Source organism: Cygnus olor, chromosome Z, assembly GCF_009769625.2.
Source record: "Cygnus olor isolate bCygOlo1 chromosome Z, bCygOlo1.pri.v2, whole genome shotgun sequence".
NCBI lineage: Eukaryota > Metazoa > Chordata > Aves > Anseriformes > Anatidae > Cygnus > Cygnus olor.
In genome coordinates, this window is record NC_049198.1 from 24,255,317 (window position 1) to 24,279,231 (window position 23,915).

General features: G+C 40.6%; 2 protein-coding genes across 3 annotated transcripts in view; both read left to right on the forward strand.

The window, feature by feature from the left end:
* The window catches only part of DMGDH (dimethylglycine dehydrogenase), a 50,522-nt gene extending 40,584 nt beyond the window's left edge, over window positions 1-9,938 (forward strand). Inside the window, exons 15-16 of the mRNA XM_040541605.1 lie at window positions 8,446-8,580; window positions 9,305-9,938. Coding sequence (XP_040397539.1) covers window positions 8,446-8,580; window positions 9,305-9,520 — 351 coding nt within the window. The 3' untranslated portion in view covers window positions 9,521-9,938. The remainder of the gene's footprint in view (window positions 1-8,445; window positions 8,581-9,304) is intronic.
* A 4,973-nt stretch (window positions 9,939-14,911) lies between these two features.
* ARSB (arylsulfatase B) overlaps window positions 14,912-23,915 on the forward strand; it is a 64,985-nt gene continuing 55,981 nt past the window's right edge. Inside the window, exons 1-4 of one of the 2 annotated variants that reach the window (XM_040541607.1) lie at window positions 14,912-15,242; window positions 17,749-17,935; window positions 20,967-21,157; window positions 23,087-23,294. In XM_040541607.1, coding sequence (XP_040397541.1) covers window positions 14,976-15,242; window positions 17,749-17,935; window positions 20,967-21,157; window positions 23,087-23,294 — 853 coding nt within the window. In that variant the 5' untranslated portion in view covers window positions 14,912-14,975. The remainder of the gene's footprint in view (window positions 15,243-17,748; window positions 17,936-20,966; window positions 21,158-23,086; window positions 23,295-23,915) is intronic. The other variant, XM_040541608.1, reaches the window with a different exon arrangement.

Consider the following 23,915-nt stretch of genomic DNA (forward strand, 5'->3'; position numbering starts at 1 on the left):
TTTGTTTTCCTAGAAACCCACACTTAATTCTATTAAGCTGCACAATTTAAAAAAGAAAATTGAAAGTTTTATAGGTAATTTATATTTTTTGCATCCCATAAGCAACAAGAGATTTTAATGAAGAATTAGAAATAGTATCTGTATGCCTTGCAAATCAAGCACATTTGAAACACATTTGAATTAAATTAAACTTTTCAGGATATAACACTGTGCCTCAAATCACCTAATTGGTTAATGTCTCCTAATGTCTTTTTTTTTAAAAAAAAAAAAAAAGAGTGGTTTTATTTTGTGCTAGTAAACACTTGGAAAACTGTTGAAAATATGAAAGCCTGATGAGGAGAAGGGTAAGGCAAAAATATCGCTTTGATATGGTAATAGATGAGGTAATCTATGGGCTTCCTGAAGCTATATGCTATTTGAAAATCTTAACTGATTTGTCTTTGTGATACAATTTTCTCTTAATACCAGTACATAAAGTAAAAATCACAGCCCTTCTTTTTTGCTTCTGTCTGTCAAAATGCACTCAAAAATCATACAGCTAAGTCATAAACGTTGTCAGTTTCTCGCTTCTAAGAAGTGTTTTTACTTACTGTGAAAAACACTACATCTGCCCCATCTTAATGTTTTGGGAACTCATGCCAAGATAATGAAAATTCTTCTGTATTTTCGGTTTAGCTTAATGAGACTCTCATTATTCTAAGTAGTAAAAGTTTTGTATTGTTTCTCCATGTCAAGTGATTATATAGGAACAATAGGAGCTCATTTATATTTGACACTTGACGTTGGAATTGTTTGGTGTTTCCCTTTGTTTCTGTTCTTTGTTTCTGTTGTTTTCTTCTTTCTTCCTTTTTCTTTTTCTTTTTTTTTCTTTTTCTTTTCTTTTTCTTTTTCAGAATATTTCTATTAGTGATTTATGCTGTTTTGAATGGGATTTCATCTTGCATTACGTTTAGTGTGAAAACCTAAAAGAAATAGAAACAGACTGACTATTTTTCTTCTAGAAACAGGAAGCAGTTACCAAGAATAGACACTATGAGTTTGAATGAGTCAATTTCCAAAATGCTGTTTGAATTGGAATGAACAACCTCATGCACACACACACATACACATACACTTGCTCATAAATCAAAAATGAATAATGGTGGAAATGTGGTCAGTACAATTGATGTGGATACCCACAAACTGTAGAATAAGAAGACTGATTTAGTTGTATTCATATAGCTGTAATTTCTTAAGAGGTTGTTTTAAATGTTTTTAAGGTGTGTGTGTGTATATATATACATATATATATATATATACATTCAGAGATGTATATTATATATACACGTGTCCAGTCATAGATTTTTAGCTATGTTTATATAATGTTCATATAAGTGTATGTTCATGTATGTATATACACATACATTTATATACTCATTTTTGCAGACTGTGTGGATGTGGGTGTGTATGTATTTTGCAGAGTCTGAATTCTAGGTTACCTCTGGGTTATTTTTGCAGGCCTGAATTCTAAAAAGACATGAAAATTTTTAAACTCTAAGGGATATAAATCCACACAGAACAAGCCCATTGCATGAAAGCCCCCAGATCTATCTCCAGGTAGCATAAGGACTACACAGTGATCTGGGTCAAAAGCCTGGCCCAGCAGAAATTAACTGGACAAGAATTTCATTTTGTATCTGTAATGAATAGGCAAAGACTGTTCCAGAAATACATAGATTCTAAAACTGGCAAGCTGCTTAGAATTTTCCGTAATTGTTTCTATATCTAAAAGGTAATTAACAACTTAAAGTCAAATTTATCTATTTGTTTATTTTTTGCTGTCACCATCAAGATTCCAAGTAGGTTAACAGGAGTTAACTGTCATCTATACAGTTAATCTCAAATGACCCATTAAAGCAGCACTTCATATGCTACCAGGTCATATTCAAGGCTCTGATTATGATTGCTGCATTAACCTTCATAGAAAATATTTTTCCATTTGTAAATGGGAAATTACAGAGGTAAAAATTAACCAGAAACTTTGAATTAAAAAAAGAAAACACACACGAAAAACCATGAAAATGATACATGTTTTAATGGGCTTTCATCTCTCTCTACATCCGTGCATTTACAAGTACCTGAATACTCCACAAAAAAGAAGCCATGCTGTCAGTACAGAACCATGTCAATGCTATGTGATACCACATTCCCAAAGTTGTGGGTTACAATTCTTTTTGGTTTTGGAAAACTGGAGAGTGACTCAATAGAGGAAAAGGGCATAAATTAGAAGAATTTAATTATTTTAATTAATTAATCTAGCAAAATAATACAGTCAGAAGCTAGTTCTGAGAGTCCTGTATGACACCACTCTGACACTATTAAGAGACCTGAGGATGGGGATTTAAAGACATTCCTACTGCCATTTTAGATGCCTTAATGTGCCAGCCATAACATCCACGCTGGGTTGGTAAATAGGATGTGAGACTGAAGGGAGACCTATCCTCTCCTGGTTCAGCAGGTGGAGGCCCTAGGTCACATGCCATTTTATTTGAATACTTGTGTTTAGTTCCACAGTTAGATTCCTTGAGACTAAATACCAAGTGCTACATTGGCATGTTCAGGAAGGGGTTGATTCAGCGCTAGCTTCACCTGTAGTGTATTTGCTTCTTAGGTATCTCTCTGTCTCATGAAAAGCATTTTAGTCTGTGTGTCATGCTGTGGTATACCATCTCAATTGTGTTTCTACTTGTAGGTTATTCTTGTCATAAATATTCCTGTGTAACACAAAAGCAATTCTATGAAAAGTGACAAGGAACTACCCAGTAGCTACTTACTGTCTGATTTGAGATCCTTGCTTTCTATTTTTCCAACGCATCTTGAGAGTTCTCAAGTCAATCCTCACAGTCCTGTCTTTTTCTGATCTGGATTGTATTTCATGCTGCCTTTCCCCAAAACGGGGCATCAGCCTTTATCTTCAGTTGATCCACAATGATTTTCAGTCTAACTTGTCCTTAGTTGGTTCGTGACATCAGCTGTTTTGTACAATTGCTTGCATAGTCCAATCTTTCAAAATTCATCAGTGCATTAATAGTTCCGTCAGAGCCTATCCACAGACATATGTGAACTTGAACAAGACGTACCTAGGAGATGAGGAGGAATGGAAACAGGTCCCCGCTCGACGTCTCAGGCAACCCGCCCCCTAGCGGCCCTGCCTCCCCAGGTGCCAATGCACAATAGGTTTGAGGCCCTGGAGCTTGAGAGACTGGTGGGTGAGGATGAGGTGAACAGTCTACTCAGGAGGATGCCTAGGGCGAAGAAGTCGACTCCACGCCTCAGGACTCCCTCCACTAAGAAAGAAAGAAGGGTGATTGTTGTAGGCGACTCCCTTCTCAGGGGAACAGAGGGCCCTATTTGTCGACCTGACCCTACCCGTAGGGAAGTCTGCTGCCTCCTTCGCGCCAGGGTCAGGGACATTGCCAGAAAGCTTCCCAACCTGGTTCGCCCCTCTGACTACTATCCTCTTTTGATAGTCCAGGCTGGCAGAGATGATATTGAAGAGAGAAGCCTGAAGGCCATCAAACGGGACTTTAGGGGACTGGGACGATTAGTAGATGGAGTGGGAGTACAGGTCATGCTTTCCTCCATCCCTGCAGTGGCAGGGAGGGGTACAGAGAAGACTCGGAAAGACCACCTGATAAACAGGTGGCTCAGAGGCTGGTGCCAACACATGAATTTTGTGGGTTTTTTGACCATGGGACACTTTACTCGGCACCTGGCCTGCTAACTGCAGGTGGGTCCCACCTGTCTCGAAGGGGAAAACAGACACTAGCACAGGAGCTGGCAGGGCTCATTGAGAGGGCTTTAAACTAGGTAGAAAGAGGGACAGGGAGGGATTAAGGCTTGTTAGAGGTGTGTCAGGGAGAACAATGTCAGTGCCGGGGGAGCAGGCAATGGCCCAACTGAAGTCCATCTACACTAATGCATGCAGCATGGGCAACAAACAAGAGGAGCTGGAAGCCATTGTGCAGCAGGCTAACTATGACGTGGTTGCCATCACGGAAATGTGGTGAGACTACTCCCATGACTGGAGTGCTGCAATGTCTGGCTATAGGCTCTTCAGAAGGGACAGGCAGCACAGAAGGGGTGGTGGTGTGGCTCTCTGTATTAGAGGGTGTTTTGATGTTGTGGAACTTGAGACTGAGACTGGGAATGATAAGGTTGAGTCCCTATGGGTTAGGATCGGCAGGAAGGCCAACAAGGCAAGCATCCTGGTGGGGGTCTGTTACAGACTGCCAAACCAGGATGAGGAGACGGATGAGGAATTCTACAGGCAGCTGGCAAAAGTTCCAAAATCATCAGCTCTTGTCCTCATGGGGGACTTCAACTTCCCAGACATATCCTGGAAATGCAATACAGCTCAGAGAAAGCAGTCTAGCAGGTGTCTGGAGAGTGTGGAAGATAGTTTCCTGATGCAGCTGGTTAGTGAGCCTACCAGGGGAGGTGCCCCACTGGACCTTCTGTTCACAAACAGAGAAGGACCGGTGGGAGATGTGGTGGTCGGGAGCTGTCTTGGGCAGAGCGACCACGAAATGGTAGAGTTCTCTATTTTTGGTGAAGTCGGGAGGGGGACCAGTAAAACCGCTGTCTTGGACTTCCGGAGGGCTGACTTTGAGCTGTTCAGGACACTGGTTGGCAGAGTCCCTTGGGAGGCAGTTCTGAAGGGCAGAGGAGTCCAGGAAGGCTGGGCACTCCTTAAGAAGGAAATCTTAATGGCTCAGGAGCGGTCTGTCCCCACGTACCCAAAGATGAGCCGGCATGGAAGAAGACCGGCCTGGCTGAACAGAGAGTTGTGGCTAGAGCTTAGGAAAAAAAAGAGGGTTTATGATCTTTGGAAAAGAGGGCAGGCCACTCAGAAGGATTATAAGGATGTTGTAAGGATGTGTAGGGACAAAATTAGAAAGGCCAAAACTCATCTGGAGCTCAATCTGGCTACTGCTGTTAAAAGCAACAGAAAATGTTTTTGTAAATACATTAACACGAAAAGGAGGACTAAGGAGAATCTCCATCCTTTACTGGATGCGGGGGGAAACTTAGTTACAAAAGATGAGGAAAAGGCTGAGGTGCGTAATGCCTTCTTTGCCTCAGTCTTTAGCAGCAAGACCAGTTGTTCTCTAGATACCCAGTACCCTGAGCTGGTGGAAGGGGATGGGGAGCAGACTATGCCCCTCACAATCCACGAGGAAATGGTTGGTGACCTGCTACAGCACTTAGATGTATGCAAGTCGATGGGGCCGGATGGGATCCACTCGAGGGTGCTGAGGCAACTGGCAGAAGAGCTGGCCAAGCTGCTTTCCATCATTTATCGGCAGTCCTGGCTATCAGGGGAGGTCCCAGTCGACTGGCGGCTAGCAAATGTGACGCCCATCTACAAGAAGGGCCGGAGGGTAGACCTGGGGAACTATAGGCCTGTTAGTTTGACCTCAGTGCCAGGGAAGCTTATGGAGCAGATTATCTTGAGTGTCATCACGCGGCATTCGCAGGGCAAGCAGGCGATCAGGCCCAGTCAGCATGGGTTTCTGAAAGGCAGGTCCTGCTTGACGAACCCGATCTCCTTCTGTGACAAAGTGACACACTTAGTGGATGAGGGAAAAGCTGTGGATGTGGTCTACCTTGACTTCAGTAAGGCTTTCGACACCATTTCCCACAGCATTCTCCTCGAGAAACTGGCTGCTCTTGGCTTGGACTGGCGTACGCTTTGTTGGATTGGAAACTGGATGGGTAGCCAGGCCCAAAGAGTCGTGGTGAATGGAGTTAAATCCAGTTGGAGGCTGGTCACTAGTGGCGTCCCCCAGGGCTCAGTACTGGGGCCAGTTCTCTTTAATATCTTTATCGATGATCTAGATGAGGGCATCGAGTGCACCCTCACTAAGTTTGCAGACCACACCAAGGTAGGTGCATGTGTCGATCTGCTCGAGGGTAGGAAGGCTCTGTAGGAGGATCTGGATAGGCTGGACCGATGGGCTGAGGCCAACTGTATGAAACTCAACAAGGCCAAGTGCTGGGTCCTGCACCTGGGGTGCAACAACCCCAAGCAGCGCTACAGGCTGGGAGATGAGTGGTTGGAAACCAGCCTGGCAGAGAAGGACCTGGGAGTTTTGGTTGATAGTCAGCTGAATATGAGCCAGCAGTGTGCTCAGGTGGCCAAGAAGGCCAACAGCATCCTGGCTTGCATAAGAAACAGTGTAGCCAGCAGGGCTAGGGAAGTGATTGTCCCCCTGCATTCGGCTCTGGTGAGGCCACACCTCAAGTACTGTGTTCAGTTTTGGGCCCCTCGCTTCAAGAAGGACATGGAGGTGCTCGAGAGAGTCCAGAGAAGGGCAACGAAGCTGGTGAGGGGTCTGGAGAACAAGTCTTACGAGGAGCGGCTGAGGGAGCTGGGATCGTTCAGCCTGGAGAAGAGGAGGCTCAGGGGCGACCTTATCGCACTCTACAGGTACCTTAAAGGAGGCTGTAGCGAGGTGGGGGTTGGTCTATTCTCCCATGTGCCTGGTGACAGGACGAGGGGGAATGGGCTGAAGTTGCGCCAGGGGAGCAACTTAGCTTGGATTAGTTTAGCTTGGATATTAAGAAAAACTTCTTCACCAAAAGTGTTGTTAGGCATTGGAATGGGCTGCCCAGGGAAGCGGTTGAGTCACCATCCGTGGAGGTCTCTAAAAGATGTTTAGATGTAGAGCTTAGTGATATGGTTTAGTGGAGGACTTGTTAGTGTTAGGTCAGAGGTTGGACTAGGTGATCTTGGAGGTCTCTTCCAACCTAGATGATTCTGTGATTCTGTACAGTAATAAGAACATGTTCTAACTGTGTAATACTGTATTCCAAGTACAATATGTTGTACTTGTAGTTCTGTTATTACTGCAAAATAATGATTCAGTGCTGATACATAAGGAGTGACAATGACAAACTCCCAGAGTACAGCACTTTAGATCTATTTATTTTGAATTTCTCTCCATAAGCAGAGCACTAACTACAAATGTATTTCAAATATAGTGCTAGGATGGACCTAAGTGGTGTAATTCTCTGCAGAAGTTAAAGAACATTACCAGAAATTGCATTTTATCTTCAACAATATTTCACTTCCTTCTCTTAAGCACTCTTCAAATGACTAAAAATCCTGCTTCAGATGTACAGGAACTGTCACACTGACCTAGGACCATGTGCCTTAAAATAGCTTTCACTATTACTCATCTTCTCAGCAAAGGCTGTAAAACTAGATGAACTTGTAACTGCTATTATTTTTCTTGCCCACAGGCCAGGATGATGTGGGTCTGACAAATTAGTTGAATGCAAGTCTTTTGTTCTGTCTGATCTATGCCTTTAAATTAAACAATAATGAGGAAAAAAAAAAGGCAGAATTTGTAACACACTATTCCTCATATTTCCTGCACAGATCCAGTCTAATTACTGTTTCATCCTCTGTCTGAACTGTCAGCATCATTGAAAGGGGCTTTCTTTTGGCTCTTGAAGCATTCTTTCCAGGACCACCAATTTTCTAACAACTCTTCTTTCTATAGCTTGTTTTTCGAATTTGCTCCCAGCCAACCAAGTAAGGAAGTTGAGTTACATCTAAGACCTAGGAGATAGCAGTGTGAGGCAAGTCAGTTTCACAGCTACTGGTAGGCAAAACAAGCTCATATCTGCGATCCTTGCTGTGGAATCAGGCTAGCTCAGCCAGCTCAACATCATCACATGCAATGAATACTGTCATATATATCCTTCAGGATTCCGAGCTGTACAGATGGCAACCCCAGTACTTGTCACACATTTATGCAGTCTGCTGCTAGAAATGTACTTGTATCTTGTTAGGCAAGATGGAAAAGGGAACTCCAAATGACAGTATTATTCTGTACCTAATGTTCTTTATTATCCCATAAAATGGTGCCTATGGGGAAAAAAAAACATAGCTTAAAACAAGAACATGGAGAAAGCTGCCAGCTCTGCACCCTGACATTGACACACCAAAGCAAACTAGTACCAAGTTACTGCTGTGGTTGCTCATAGTATTGAAAAGGATGAATGTCCACAGAGGGAAGCCAAGGCTATAGGATATTGGTATTGGAATCCCATTTTTTTTAATAGAAACAGAAATGAAACTCTTTGTGAGTCTTCTGGCTCACAACTTTAACTGGGCACGCATCTTGCTACGTATGTGTTCCTACTGCATTTGAAATTATGAATACTGAAAAGACTAAGCTCTGGAAAAACTAATATACTCAATAAAATTACCAAGATACAATAAATATATCAGTATAAAGTATCAAGATACATCAAAACTTTTATTTAACCTGCATTTCATACAGAATACTTAAATACTAGGAAAACAAATGGGCACAAACAAATAATTTTCTCTCTAACCTTTTTGCATAACCTGACTAACCTAAATATCATTATTATCTGCTATTCTTTCAGCCAGCAGACTTTATAGGGAAGCAAACACTGAAGCAGATTAAAGAAAAGGGGCTCAAACGACGACTGGTATATCTCACCCTGCAAACAGATGATGTTGATCCAGAGGGAAATGAAAGTGTGTGGCATAATGGCAAGGTAAGGAGTATAGATCATGTTACAAGAAACTAAAGTTAATTCCCCATGAACAGAATCTAACTTTGTGTTTCAAGTGTGAATATAGTATTTTTCTTTTACTGGCACAAAACATTTTGAAGGTATGATACCATTTTCCAAATGTCAAGCAGGAAGCAAAGACTAACAGTAAATTTCTGTAGTAAAAATGTGGAATACCAGTGTAGAAACTGGAGTTAGACTAAAGTATTATGTCATGTATTAAGTCACCTTGCAAGTTCACCATTGTCCTAATATAATTTCTGTAATTTGCTTAGAAGAAGAAAAACAAAATAAAACAAAAATGCAGTGAAGTTTAGGCCACTGCACTTCAGCTCATACTACATGTTGAAACACTTATTAGTAGTTAAATTACTGTATATAATTTATGTATATATATGACATTGTGTGTGTGTATGTATATATGTACAGGTTTTGTTCTCAGTTAAAACTTAACTGAATACAATAGGAATAGACTTTTTTCAGGGAGCAAAACCTGTCCAGTTTAAGTTGAAGCCACCCACTGAGAATGTCACAAACTGCATGATGCACTTGAAACTTACTTCATATGTATTGTGTATAATCCAAAATTAGTATCTGAGGTGTATAGCTTTTTTAAAAAAACAGAGATTAAAAAAAAGTTCATGCATGTCAAAAATAAGCATTAAACTTTTTTTTTTCTTTTTTTTTTTATATTTTTTCCTTCCAGGTTATTGGCAACACCACATCTGGAAGTTTCAGTTACAGTGCCCAGCGAAGTCTGGCTTTTGCATATGTTCCCATAGAACTCAGCAAAGTTGGACAGAAATTGGAAGTTGAACTTTTAGGGAAAAATTACTCAGCAACTATTATACAAGAGCCACTGGTGCTGACTGAACCAACAAGAATGCGCCTTCAGAGAAAGGGTGAAAGTCCCAAAATATAAACACAGATGAGGATACAGGAAATTTTGCAGTAGGAGATAGTTCCATTTATATGCATGAAATTCAGAGAATCAAATTACTCAGGTTCATTAATTGCTGAACACAAGATCCTCATTTCCATTCATCAGTGAGAAATTTGATTGTGTTGCCCCCTTGCTTCCTTGTATGGGTTGTTCACATCAGAGATTTGAGCACAGTTAATGAACCAGTATATGCTGACCCTTCTCAGTAACACTTGTGAGCAAGAAGTGGCTGGGAGTGAGTAAGATCCTTGATTCAGCTTGCTCACAGACTGGCAGATCTAAATTAATGTAGGGGAGAAAGTTGTTCTTGGTATTGGCCAATAGCAAATGCTCCCTAAAGAATTGAAATATATCCAATCCATCATTAAAAAATAATAAAGGCAATATTAAAGGCAAACTGAACTGCTATTTTATTTTCTCAGTATATCTTCCTAGTGGAAATTCTTGCAGATCAAAATCTAGTGCTTTCTAATGAAACAGCTGCAAGAAGTCTGTTCTTCATTATTTTATACAGATTAGCTAGTAGATTACATGTAATATTCTACAACACAAAAGATGTTATTGCTCAGTGTTTGAAAAGAATTTAAAGTACTGTCTCATGGATCTACTGGTCTAAATCTGAAGACTTAACAGTGACACTGAAGAACTTCTGTTCCTCCTTTTCCTGTTAATTATAGATGGAACAGTAGTTAGAACCATATGTTTTCAGACAAAAATATTAACAGTGGAAAAATTCAATTAAATCCACAGCGGAGGAGCTTTTTTCAGTGTTAAATACTTGATAGCCCATAAAAGCATGATTGGAATAAACTGAACAATGGAAACACACTGGAATATTAAAACACACTTCTGAATTCCATAATATGTTCAACAATTCTTTTGAATCACAATACAACAATTTCTGACTTACAAAGAGCAACACTCACCTTTATGCTATAGATTAAACTTTTTAGAAAAGTTTTTATAAGAATAGAAACAATGTGCAAAATGTACTGTTTTTTCCAAATAAGTTGTGCATCTAAATCTTTAGAAAAGAAGTAAAAGTATAAATAGAATATATCAGGAGAAACACAGTTTGAATAATGAACACTGACTCTTGCTGAAGTCTTAGTGCAAGCTAACATTGGGAGTGTACGATAACAGCTATCAGAACACAGGTTCTCACATATATGTTCCTAATTAGCTTTGCTATGCCAAAACACTGTTTCATTTATGCCTTCCACAACCCAGACATGAAGTTAGAATCAGTTATGTAACTATGAGAATATAGGATCTGGAGAGGAGGCCCAAACACTGATTCCCTTGTGGGCTGCTCAATGACAGCTTTTGTCACCTGGGTCTCACCCGGCTTGAGCCTTAGCCAGTTAAGGTTCAGTTAGCTGCAAGATTTAGGGAAGCAGACAAAAACTGTGGACTGCTGTTTCTGGGACAAGGCAACACAAAAAGTTCCTTTACTGCTGCCAACTTGTAAGGCCAAAACAACTCCATGTTCTTCACAAAAGGATTATCTGAGAGATTGCTGCACTCTTTTCTCTCTTAAAAATGGCTGTGCTTTCTAGTTAACAGTGCATTCAGGAGTAGAGATAATTTAACCAGTTTTAAGCAAACATGGTTAAGTATTAAAAGCATTGTAGCTATTGTAGCACAGCTATATCTCTGACTGTGCTTCCTAGTTTACCCTGCTGCTTTTTTATAGTCTGATACCCAAACCAGCTTACTAGTTATTTATTAGGATAGTTCATCACTGCAGCACATCGCAGCACGGCTAAATTGTAAAGGGAATAAGCTTTCCAAATCATGCCCATGGAGACCACCACACATAAAAGTCAATCTTTCATAGTCAAAAAATGAAAAAAATAAAAATAAAAATAAAAATGAAGAAATGGATGAGGGAGCTTGATGGCTTTTGTGTTTTCCTGTTACTGCTTCCTTTCATTGGATGTCGTGATATGGTGTTGCATAAACTTCTGATGTCAACATACAGCAAGGGAAAGTGAATAAGAACAGGACTGTTCAAGTAGTACATCCATGTTTTAAGAGGACTTCCAGCCAGTCAAACTGAAATACCAGGGTGGAAAGGCTGGCAGAAATATCTTTTGAGTCTCTCAAGTCACCCACATTAACAGAGAAGTTTGTAATGAGGTGAAAAAATGACAGTTGATCATCTAGGAAATCTTGTGAAATACACAAATTTCCGTGAGTGGAGAGATTAGGACATCTCAGAATGCAGGTTTCTCAAACACGTTCTATGTCATTGTCCTTTATTCTCCTCCCAGCCTCAGAGTACCCAAGAGTAACTGTTACTGCTGTCACTTGAATCTTTGGTCCAGGTTCCCACATTGTGCCATGTTCATATCCTGTGTGGAATGATAAAGCAACATAGAGGCCATCATTCTGTCACTTTAATGATTGCATTAATCATAGAACTCAAAATTGAAATTTTTCAAACCCAAATTCAGAAAAGGTTGACAGAAACAGAGGGGACTGAACACCAGCCATTTTCATGGTTTATTCTTTTGATTCAAGAGAATACTCTGATATAAATAGTATTTTCTGTTTGGGAATCTATATCCTTCTAATAGTAATAAGAAAAATAAAAGAAAAAAGAAGACAGCAGCAATATCCAGACTGTGACTGCTGCAGTATCTGCTGTGAATGTTTTAGATGGTCTGACATAATGTATTAACTCTGGCAGCTCAGGCAATCAGGTTAGCCCAGTCTGGTTGAGCAGGGCAAACAGCAAAAATTTTTGACATATAAAGTATGTAAATAAATAAAGTAAATAAAAAATTTTTTTGACATATCCTCTATAAGGGGATATGAGTTCAGCTGTGCTTGAACACCATCTTACATTTTAAAACATATGATGTAAATAAGTTATGATGAATAAATAAGTAAATAAGTTATGATGAATTTTATAGCAAAATTTGCATCCAACATTTCTGTTTTTACCAGCGCTGCATAGATTTTAAAAGTAATTGTTCTGACTGAACAAGAGTTGCTTCCATGAGAATTTGCTAAAATTTGAATGGAGTTTTACTTAGAATGAGGACATGGAAGTTAGCAAAATATACAATTCTGTGAGACGACTGTGAATAGTGATGGGATCTGAACTAAAAACAAGGTAAGTCAGAATATTCCAGCCTTATGAACAGTATGAATCACATCTCAACAAAGAAAATATAACTCATAGTCACATATCAGCTTGTCAGCAACCTTGGAATTTTCTTCAGGGAAAAAAGATGTTAGGAAAATGTTGTTACTTCTTGTAGCAGTGTCCTTTTTTAACTAGGGGCTCACTTGCCTCCTTAGCAATAAAGAAAGAAATTTGGTTATCTTATTTGTTTAATTTTATTAATTTTCATCCAACTCCTAAAACTGGGGTGAACAAAAGCATGCAGGAACAGTCCCCTTCCAGAACCTTAAACACATCAGTGCTCAGTCCCAGAAATTGACTCAGGGAGAAAATAAACAAGGTATAATATGCAGAATAAAATTACAAAAAGACAGCAATAATAATTGTTTCTATGTAAAGAAAAAGAACTTAGAGATCTTGGTATAAGGGAACCAGTGGTAACTTGACTTAATAGCACCCATTCATTCTTCATTGTTCTTTATGAGAGAAAAAATTAACAATGAAATTAGATTTTTCATTTAATGCATCTCTTCCCTCTAAATTCTGTTTTCTTTCTCTTTCTTTTACATCATATAAAATTCCTTTTTGCCTGGATTTCCTTGGCACTTTGCATTACCTGCCAGATACACCTTCTTCTTATCAACGCTTTCCTCATCTGCTTTCCTGCTTTCTTTTCATTATGGATTTTCCTCTCCTGTGTATGGAGTTTCAGTTCCAATCTCTTTTTGTCATTTGATTTGGAAATGCCTCTGTGGCACAACCCGTTTCTTCTACCTGGAGAAAGACCTGGAGAAAGACCAGGTCTGGAGAAAGACCTGGAAGTGGGGTAGAGAGCAAGTAATATCTGTTTAGACAGGTATCAGGACCACTAATAATCAATACTGCTTCAGAGATGAAAATTTAAGGTTAAACTGACTCCTCGAGGGAATATGAATGAATGTGTTACTAATTATTGTAGAAAAAAAATATGTGTCATCACTCATCTTTGTTACTGTTTTCAAACCAACAGGGAATCCTTTGGAGTTTATAGAATACCTGGTAACTTCATAGGCTTATCCACTAGATTTAATTCAGAGGAGCGAGAACCTACTTTCTACAGAGACCAGTCAATCAGAAAGAAAATTAGCAATAGTACTTGATACTTTTTTTTTTTTTCACTGATAAATAGTATTTTCAGTGTGTATTTTTCTTTCACCTGTTACCAAATTGCTCTATGAAGTTGGGATGACATGTATGTACCATTCCAGCTAAGTATCAAAGATGTGTTTATTTGATTTTTAACTGGACACTGAAATATTTATGTATTCCATGGATGAACAAAATTGATCATAGCTGACAGTTCTGTCCATCCACAGTCTTAGCTTTTACACCAAGACTTTTAAGTAGGTTAGCAGTTGTCTACAGTATTGCCTTAGAACAATACAAGGTTTGAAGAAACAGCCCTGTTGACATAGCTGTTATTTCTGCCTCTTGGTTTCTTCACTTCCTTCCTACACTCTAACAGTCATAGACAACATTTTACGGCTGGAGGTGGATCTAGACTTCTCAACCACATGACCAAAATTAGGAGAAAAAAGCACTGTGTCACTCATGGCTTTGCAGAAGGAGTGGGCAGGGGAGGGAGGATAGTAGCTAACGGTGGCAGAGGCCGTGCACTTTCTCCTACAGGAATATTTGCCATCTCGCACACCTCAGCTGCCTCTCCAGTGACGGTGGCAGCTTTTCTTTCCAGGTCTGTGGCACCGTTTGGCAAGCAGCGAGGCCATGGCTGCGTTGCGGCTGCCGCACCTTGTTTAAAGCACTGCATAACCTCTGTGGGTAGCACTGGATGAGCTGCAACAGCCTCATGTAGGCAGGGAGAATTAACGGTCCCGTTCTTTGCACCAGCATATACCGTGTCCTCTACTAGTGAAAGCTGCAATGCGGGCTTGCAGGCAGATCCATGGTTCCACCTGGGAAAGCCTCCATGGTTTAAAACGGATGTTTATCGCAGGAATTACAGGAAGATGAAATCGGAAGGCAACATTGCTGAGATGGTTACTCAGCTGACACAGACCACAAGCGCACACCCTGTTTTTTAACCTCATCTGACAAACGAACCAACCTAAAGCTACTCGGCACTTGCCCACAGCGGGCACCCCACCACGACTTTTCCCTCAGGCCAGCACACGAGACAGGCAGGGAGGCCGGGGGCGGGCCTGTGCCGGGCCGCGGCGCTCCCCTCGCCTCAGCCCGGCCCCGGGGCGGCGCCGCGGCTCCCTCAGCGGCCCAGTTCCTGCTCCGGCGGCCGGCCGGGGGATGGCGGGGCGGGCGGGCGTCCCGCCGCGGCTCTGCCTGCTGTGGTGCGCCCTGCGCTTGGCGGCGGCGGCGGCTCGGCGTGCGGCCCCGCACCTGGTGCTGGTGCTGGCCGACGACCTGGGCTGGGGCGACGTGGGCTGGCACGGCTCGGCCATCCGGACGCCGCGGCTGGACGCGCTGGGTGCGGGCGGCGTGCGGCTGGAGCGGTACTACACGCAGCCGCTCTGCACGCCCTCCCGCAGCCAGCTGCTCAGCGGCCGCTACCAGGTAGGGACGGGCTGTGCCCCGCTGTGTGGAAATAAACCCGTCCGCGTCCCGCTGAGCTGTGGGCTGCGAGCTGGGAAATACAGGGGCGGGGTAGTGCAAGGTGCCGGGTTAAAAGGCACCGCAGGGCGCCGGGACAAACAGCCCCGGCGCGGTCCCCTTCTCTTAGGTGCTTCTGAGCAGGGTGGGCACGCACAAGATCCAGCCAGAGGCAGCACTGCGTGCTCAGTTTGTGCTATTTATTTTCCCGTGCAGTGTTTAAATGCGTCCTTCACCTGTACATCCTCCTTCACATGGTGCCCCATGCTCCCATGACAGAGTGCCCACAGGCTGATCCTTAGCCTGGGTGCCCAGCTTCCTACTCATGCGCATGATTCCCCGCCCCCCCCTTTTTTTTTTTCCTCCCACAGGTTTAAGAATTGAACTTCATAATTTTGCTATACTTTTTTTTTTTTTTTTTTTTTTTCCCTTTCATTTTCATTGCAGCTTTGGCAAAAACGGGAAAAAAATTAGCAAGAACAAAATGGAGGAACTTGCAAAGGATTGAATGTGTTTCAGAAACTTCCCCTTTCTCTCAAAACGTTCTGCAACTGTATTTATCAAAGAAAGTGCTCAGAATGAAATTAACTGTTAGTGGGTGCTACCTCGTGGTGTAGCTGAGCGATTGCTCTAGGGGGGGCTTACCTTTTGCTCTGTTTCCAAACTTGAAGAGCCAATAAGGAACAGAAGGATGTAATTTTTCTTTTTTTACCAGTACCTTTTTTTTTTTTTTTAAATTACTTACACTATTTCTTCATATTGACCTGTTCTAGAATGCAGTTCATACTGTTAACTTGCTTCTCTAAAAATAGGTCAGTGTCAACTGGACTTTGCAGCATCTGATCTTAGAGTGGAAATTAGAAATGCTCATAGTTCAGTCTTAATTTATGTTCATTATACGCATCTGACTTGATAATTCAATGTCATGTTGACCTTAGTAAAAATGAGTAAAATAATATTAGAAAATTGAAGAAAATTTTCTATAAAATTGAGCAGACATTCTGTTCGGGAAAAAACTGTGTAACAAGTGTGCGGGGTTTTGTTTTATACAATGATATGGTGAACATGATGAAAAATTACTCAAAGATTTAAGAATGTAACCTACATCTGGAGCTGGAATTCCGATAGTCATCGTGCAGTCTGTGAGGAAAAAAGAGCAAAGCTGTTGGTTTTTGAAAGTTGTGGATTTGTTTTACTATTTTCATTTTTTTTTTTTTTTTTTCTCTTTAGAGACTGTGGAAGAAATTGCAATGCTTTCCTAGCTTGTATCTTTCACTATATTAATAATACTTTTCCAATGCTGCATTAAAAAAAAAAAAAAAATCCAGCTCCATTTTCAAAGAAAATTAGCAACTAGTACACCCACCACTGTGTACTAGTCTACTAGTCTAGTCTACTTACCCATGCACCTTAAGTCAGGGCTTACTTGGTTTAAAAGTGAGTTCAAATGGTTGCTACCATGATGACTTCAAATTAATCATTTAGCTTGCTACACTGAAGTGCTTAGTGGCATTATGGAATCTGATGTCTTGCTGTCTAGGGAGGTGTTGGAGATTTTGTGCTTTGACAGAGGCAGATTACTAGAAATACTTAGTAAACAAACAAGATGTTTAAACTGGTATGTGTGTGTTTTCCCTCCTAGGTTTAGGGTGGTGGGACTTTTTTTTTGTTTGTCTGTGGTGTTTTTTTTAGTAGGAGATATGGGAGTTGACAAAAGTCAGCTTGTAGTACATAGTAACTGAAGAGGTTTCTTGCATCAAGCAAAATATACTACTCAGACTGTTATTACCAGTCATACTTCTGTGAAGAGATACAAAGTTCACCACTTGTTAAGTTTAGAAACCTGGGTGGAACAGTCAGAGGTCAGATCTAGTCAGTGTCTAAAACTTGCCTATTTCCAATATCCAATTTTTATTTTATTTTATTTTATTTGTAAAAGTGCTCAACACTCACTTTGAGGATGTAAATAAATACATACCTATGTTTATGTAATACCTATTTGGAGCAGTACTGCAAAAATAGCTTTCCTAGCCTTTGCCACCTTTTCCTCCAGTAACTGTTCTCTGATAAAGGCAAAAGCTCTGTAGCTGTAACTGCATTGCACATTTTTATCCATCTGCATTCTATTTAAATTTTTGCATTCAGGAAGACTGTAATAGTAGTTGTTACATGTTACGCTTTTAGATGAAAATACAAAAGGCTTGATTATTTATTTATTTATTTATTTTTATTGCGCTTGAATTATGCCTGGGAAGATCCTCTTGTTAACACTGGCAGTACTATTTCATGGTCTTCCTCCATACAGCCCTGACCTCCATCTTTGGCTTCCTGAACTTCCGTGGTGCTACATCAGTGAAACCACCAGGCCCTAAACCTAATGCTACCCTGCTGTGTAATATTGTTTGTTTTTGGACCTGCTTATGTGTTACTGCATTGTAACTAATACCTCTTCCTTTCTTTTCCCCACTAGATCCATACAGGTTTACAACACCAAATAATCTGGCCGTGCCAGCCCAGCTGTCTACCACTGGATGAGAAACTCCTACCAGAGCTACTTAAAGATGCAGGATACGTTACTCACATGGTGGGGAAGTGGCATTTAGGGATGTACAGGAAAGAATGCCTTCCAACACGCAGAGGATTTGATACTTACTTTGGTAATGGTTAAATTTAACATGGGCAATGTAGTGTTAAAAATGATGAGAAAACTGCTTGATTCTTCCAAGAAGAGCAGATACACTGTGAGTGCATAAGTGTTGTGGTTTAGCCCGGCTGGCAGCCAAACACCACACAGCCGTTCGCTCACCCTCCCCCCTCCCTCTCCGGGATGGGGGAGAGAAACGGGAAAGTGAAGCCTGTGAGTTGAGATAAAGACAGTTTATTAAGACAGGGAAAATAATAACAACAACAACAACAACAACAACAACAACAACAACAATAATAATAATAATAATAATAATAGTATTAATAGTAATAATGTGTACAAAATAAGTGATGCACAATGCAATTGCTCACCACCCGTTGACCGATGCCCAGCCTATCCCCGAGCAGCCGGCCCCCCCCCTCCACCCCGGCTAGCCACCCCTATATATTGTTCAGCATGACGTCAGATGGTATGGAATACCCCTTTGGCCAGTTTGGGTCAGCTGTCCTGGGTCTGTCCCCTCCCAGCTCCTGCTGCATCCCTAGCCTGCTCGCTAGCAGGACAGAGAGAGGCTGAAAAGTCCTTGGCTTGGTGTAAGCACTGCTCTACAACAATTAAAACATCAGCGTGTTATCAGCGCTCTTCTCATTCTAATCCAAAACATAGCATCCTGCCAGCTACTAGGAGGAAAATTAACTCTGTCCTACCTGAAACCAGGACAATAAGTAATTCTTGAGCATGCATATTTGCAGTGCATAACTGTTAAAAATCAGTTAGTGCCTTAAATGCATGCCCAAGCCTTATGATTTATTGAAGGAAATATTGTAATTATTGCGTGCCTCCAGAGAAAGTATTTCTCTTTAAAGATCTGCATTTAATTTCGTTCTATGATGGTTAGAAGATTTAAGGTATAGTGATTAGTTTCATTTTAAAAGTGTCTCTAAACTGTACTTTTTAGGTTAGACAGTAGACCTCGCATGCTCTGCAAATAATATTAAACTGCTAATAAGCTGATATATTTAAAAGAGAGAGAAATAAACATCGCACCATAGTGTCTTCATGCTTTGTAAATAGAATATCACTGGTTTTCCACTTCTTCTGGCAAGGAAAGTGGTGTGAGAGCCTTTATAAAAACAGCGTACAAAATGTAGCTGTTACAGGAACTCACAAGCTATGAAATCAAGCACTTAGATTGAAAAAAGAAAAAGAAAAGAAAAAAAAAGATAATGGCAGAATTAGATTGTCTGTGTGTATGTATTACAAAGCAACTTGCAACTACATATTACATATTTTTCCTCTCACAAAAGCTCCAGTCCAAGTATTGATTGGATGTTTAATAGTTTTGTGCAAGTATCCCATGTGAATGAGAATATTTGCCCACAATAATATTTATTTCCCCACTGTAATATTTATTTTAATATAATGACATTATATTATAATATTTATTTCCCCATTATGCGAATCAGGTTATCAATAATACACCTCATACCATTTGATACTGAATACAAAGTTGTTAACTTCCACTTGGTTGGTTTTAAAATACTTTCATTGAATGGAGGGTTTCAAAATAATCGTCTTCAAAATAACTCCGTAAGCTGTTGACAGTAATGCTGCCCAGTTCTACAATAGGGAACCTAAGATACAGAAACTTCAGCTATGCTTGCTGAAGCCCACACTCCTCTTGTGTAATGTTAGGTACCTAAATAAAGAGCCTGTTTGTGCTATGTTCCCTTATAGATACTGGTGATTCAAATTCTAGGTGGAAAGAACAATTCCCTTAGATTGTCTCTTTTGACTCTTCAGAGAGCTTGGGATATGGTTTTACAACTGAATTAAGGTAGTAAATATGGATCATAACACGATGGACTACTGTTTGAATCTATATGCCTCTTCCCCTGTTGGTTGTCTGCTTCCATCCCTTCACAGGAGCTTGTCTTATTCTGGATGGCATAGATGTATATATAGGCTTATGCTCCTAGGAATGAGCAGACTTTTAATACCAGGACTAAGGCTGGCTCTAGGCATAGTCATTCGGTGCCCAGCATGACACCAAGGAAATTATTTTTCAATGGATGTGGTAGTTTAATATCCTATTATGTTCATATAGTTCCAGTAGGAGTCGCCTTTAGCAAGCTTTTTTTTTTTTTTTTTTTTTTTTGGTGTAATGGTATGTGAAGCTGCTGTATAAAAGTTCAAGTCAAGTTCCTCAATTTTGAATTGTTGGTCTCAGTTTTAATTTGATTTTGCAGAACTTCAGACTTTTCTTTTTTTTTACAGATTTGGTTGATTTTTTTTTTCAGGGTACTAGAAGATAAATCTGAAATTTGATTTTAGATGTAATAATTACTGAGATTCAAATGATTTCGAAGAGTTTTGTTTCTGATCAATAAAAAACAACAGCACTCAATGCTTAACAGGGTAGCCCTTGATAGGAGAAAATTTATACCTCTAGAATTATTAATACATAGGCTGTTTCTTTTGGGTATCTTTAAATAGTAGTATCTTTTTCTCACCAGTTGGGGTCAGCAGAGGATCAGAAATTACTTTACAGCTAAAAAACCGAAACACTTCATACTTGGATGCATTTTAATAAATGTTAAAAAAACAAACAGACACACACACAAGCAATTCCTAACAAAACAAATTCCAAGCTTTCTAATAGAGAGAAAAGTCTTATGTGGAAAAAGCAAGTATACAAAATCAAACCAGATAAAAATTATAGTAGTACAGGAATAGGTCATTCCTTTGCTATCAGTGTATTAGTTTAATACTAAGGCCTTTGATATAAAGTTATCCCTATATAGTGTCATTACACTGCTTTCAAACTGTTTCGTGTGCTTTGAAATTACTATTTGTAGTAGCGATAAAAAGTCTGTATGTTAAATGTTGAGATACTTAGTCCTATGAAGTGATGTCACTACTGATTATCAAGTGTTGGATGGGTGTCTCAGCTCAAAATGCCTCCCCCCCCCAAAAAAAAAAAAAAGCTTCTGTTTCTATGATGTTGTGTTAATCTGTTTACTTGTCATCTTTTCCTGTTCTAGGCTATCTTCTGGGGAGTGAGGATTATTATTCTCATGATCACTGCGTGCTCATCAAAGCAAAGAATGTAACACGCTGTGCTCTGGACTTCCGAGATGGAGAAGAAGTTGCAACTGGATTTAAAAACATGTATTCCACTAATTTATTTACAGAAAGAGCTATAGATCTTATAGCCAATCATAAAACTGAGAAGGTAGAGTCAGCAGCTCTTACTTTATTTGAGAATTTTAACACTGAAAAATGTTTATAAAAATGTTAATGAAGTATTAATGCAGAGACCTACATTTGGGCTGTAAATGTGGACTTTTCAGCAGAGTACACAGAGCTAAATGTGAAAAGTAGCACTGATAAAACTTGCCTTGTCTCCCTGTCAGGATGAGTTTTGGCTGCATAACCCTGGCCTTCTACCCTTCTCCATTTGATTTTTAACAATAGAATTAATGAATTTACAGAAATGATTTAGCATGTAACTTGCTCACCTAAAAGGGGAGTGAAAAGCTTAGCAGGAGAATTTTCATTAAAAAAAAACAACAAAAAACCTTTAGCTGTATTATGAAGAAAAGATACACTTGCTGTTTTCCCACAGTTTTGCCTAAGTCCTTCATCAAAGTTTTATTAGTTTGTGCTTAGGGATTAGAAGAGGCAGTCATAGAATCGTAGAATGTCCTGAGTTGGAAGAGACCCACTAGGATGATTGGGTCTAACTCCTTGCTCCACACTGAACCAACCAAAAATCAGACCCCCTGTCTGAGAGCATTGTCCAAACGCTTCTTGAACTCCATCAGGCTCGCTGTCATGACCACTGCCCTGGGGAGCCTGTCCCAGTGCCTGACCACCCTCTGGGTGCAGAACCTTTCCCTAACACCCAGCCTGACCCTCCCCTGTCCCAGCTCCATGCCGTTCCCTCTGGTCCTGTCGCTGTCCCCAGAGAGCAGAGCTCAGCGCCTGCCCCTCCGCTCCCCTCGTGAGGGAGCTGCAGGCCGCCATGAGGCCTCCCCTCAGCCTGCTCTGCTCTGGGCTGAGCAAACCAAGGGACCTCAGCTGCTCCTCATACTTCTTGCCCTCTAGACCCTTCACCACCTTTGTAGCCCTCCTTTGGACACTCTCTAATAGTTTTGTGTCCTTTTTATACTGTGGTGCCCAAAACTGCACATAGCACTTGAGGTGAGGCTGCACCAGCACGGAGAAGAGCAAGACAATCCCTTCCCTTGACTGGCTAGCAATGCCATCCCTGATATACCCAAAGGTAAGGTTGGCCCTCCTGGCTGCCAGGGCACACTGCTGGCTCATGTTGAAGTTGCTGTCAGCCAGAACCCCCAGATCCCTTTCTGCTGGGCTGTTTGCCAGCCTCTTATCCCCTAGATTGTACAAATAGTCAGGGTTGCACCTTCCCAGGTGCAGCATCTAGCACTTGCTCTTGTTAAACTTCATGTGGCTGGGGATTGCCCAGCCCTCTAATTTGTCAAGATCTCTGTGCAAGACCTCTCCACCCTCACGGGAGTCAAAAGTTCTGCCTAACTTATCTGCAAACTTACTTAGTATGAATTTGAGTCCTGCATTCAGGTCATTTTTGAAAACACTGAAGAGAAAATGTAAAATTCTCTAAAATGTAAACCTGGCTCTAAAATGTAACCCTGAGGAACCCTACTAGTGACTGGTCACCAGCCTGATGTAGCCCCATTTACTACAACATTTTGAGCCTGGTTCATCAGCTAATTGCTTTCCGTTGTATTATATTCTTGTCTAGTCGTATGCTGAATATTTTGTCCTGAAGAATACTGAGAGAAACTGTTGAAAGCTTTGCTGAAATCCAGAAAGACCATGTCTACTGCTCTCGATTGTTCAACTAGATGGGTAATCTTTTCGTAAAAGGAAATGAAGTTAGTTAAACAGAACATTCCCCTTGTAAATGTGTTTTGGCTATGACCAATGGCTGCATTTTTTTTCAAGTGCTTTCCAACAACTCCCAGAGTAATCTTGTCCATAATTTTACCAGATACTAAAGTGGGAAGTTGAATAAAATTCTGTAGCTGTTAATTAATCAGGACTGCTTTTCATACAGTAACTTTTTTGTTTGGTACTTTATGTTCAACTAACTTATTTTCTGTCCTTTCCACCCCAGCCCCTCTTTCTCTACCTTGCTTTTCAGTCTGTCCATGAACCTCTTGAGGTCCCTGAAGAATACATGAAACCCTATTCCTCCATTAAAGATGAGAAGAGGCGCCATTATGCGGGAATGGTGACTCTTATGGATGAAGCTGTAGGAAATCTTACTGATGCTCTGAAAAGATATGGTCTTTGGGATAACACTGTTCTTGTTTTCTCTACTGGTAAGTTTGTTTGAATATTCTTTTAGTAATACTTTGATACAGTGTCTAACAAGCTGAATGTAGACACATCTGGCCCCTCTTTCTTTCCTCAATATATTTTGTAACTACTGTCTGTCTTATGGCTGTCTTATGTATGACTAAACAGCTCTGAAGCAGTATCAGAGGAAATGGAGGATACTCCTATCAAAGTAGGAACAATGTTGTGAAAGCAGAGGAGTGAAGTGAAGTTGGAGGCATCTTAATAGGCATGAGGTCACTGAATATCTATCAGAATTGAATCCTTACTGAGAGAATGTTGTATGTCGTATTCATATGTCCTGATATGTAGCTACCTGTCCTGATAGGTAGCTGTCTGCTCAGTCTATAAATTGCCACCTGTTGCAGGAGGCACAAACTACCAGACAGCAAGCACTTTGAAGACAAAACTCTTTCTTTCTCCTACTTTTATGTAATGTGTAATTTTTGCAGTTTCTTCCTTGAAATATTTCACTGGCACATTACTCCCATGAAGCAGAGGTCTATTAATAAAAAAGCTTAATATGTGATGATACAGTCTAGGTTGCCAAATTACAGGCTAAGATTCTGTATGTATTAGCATATGATCTAGTTTCTAGATTATTA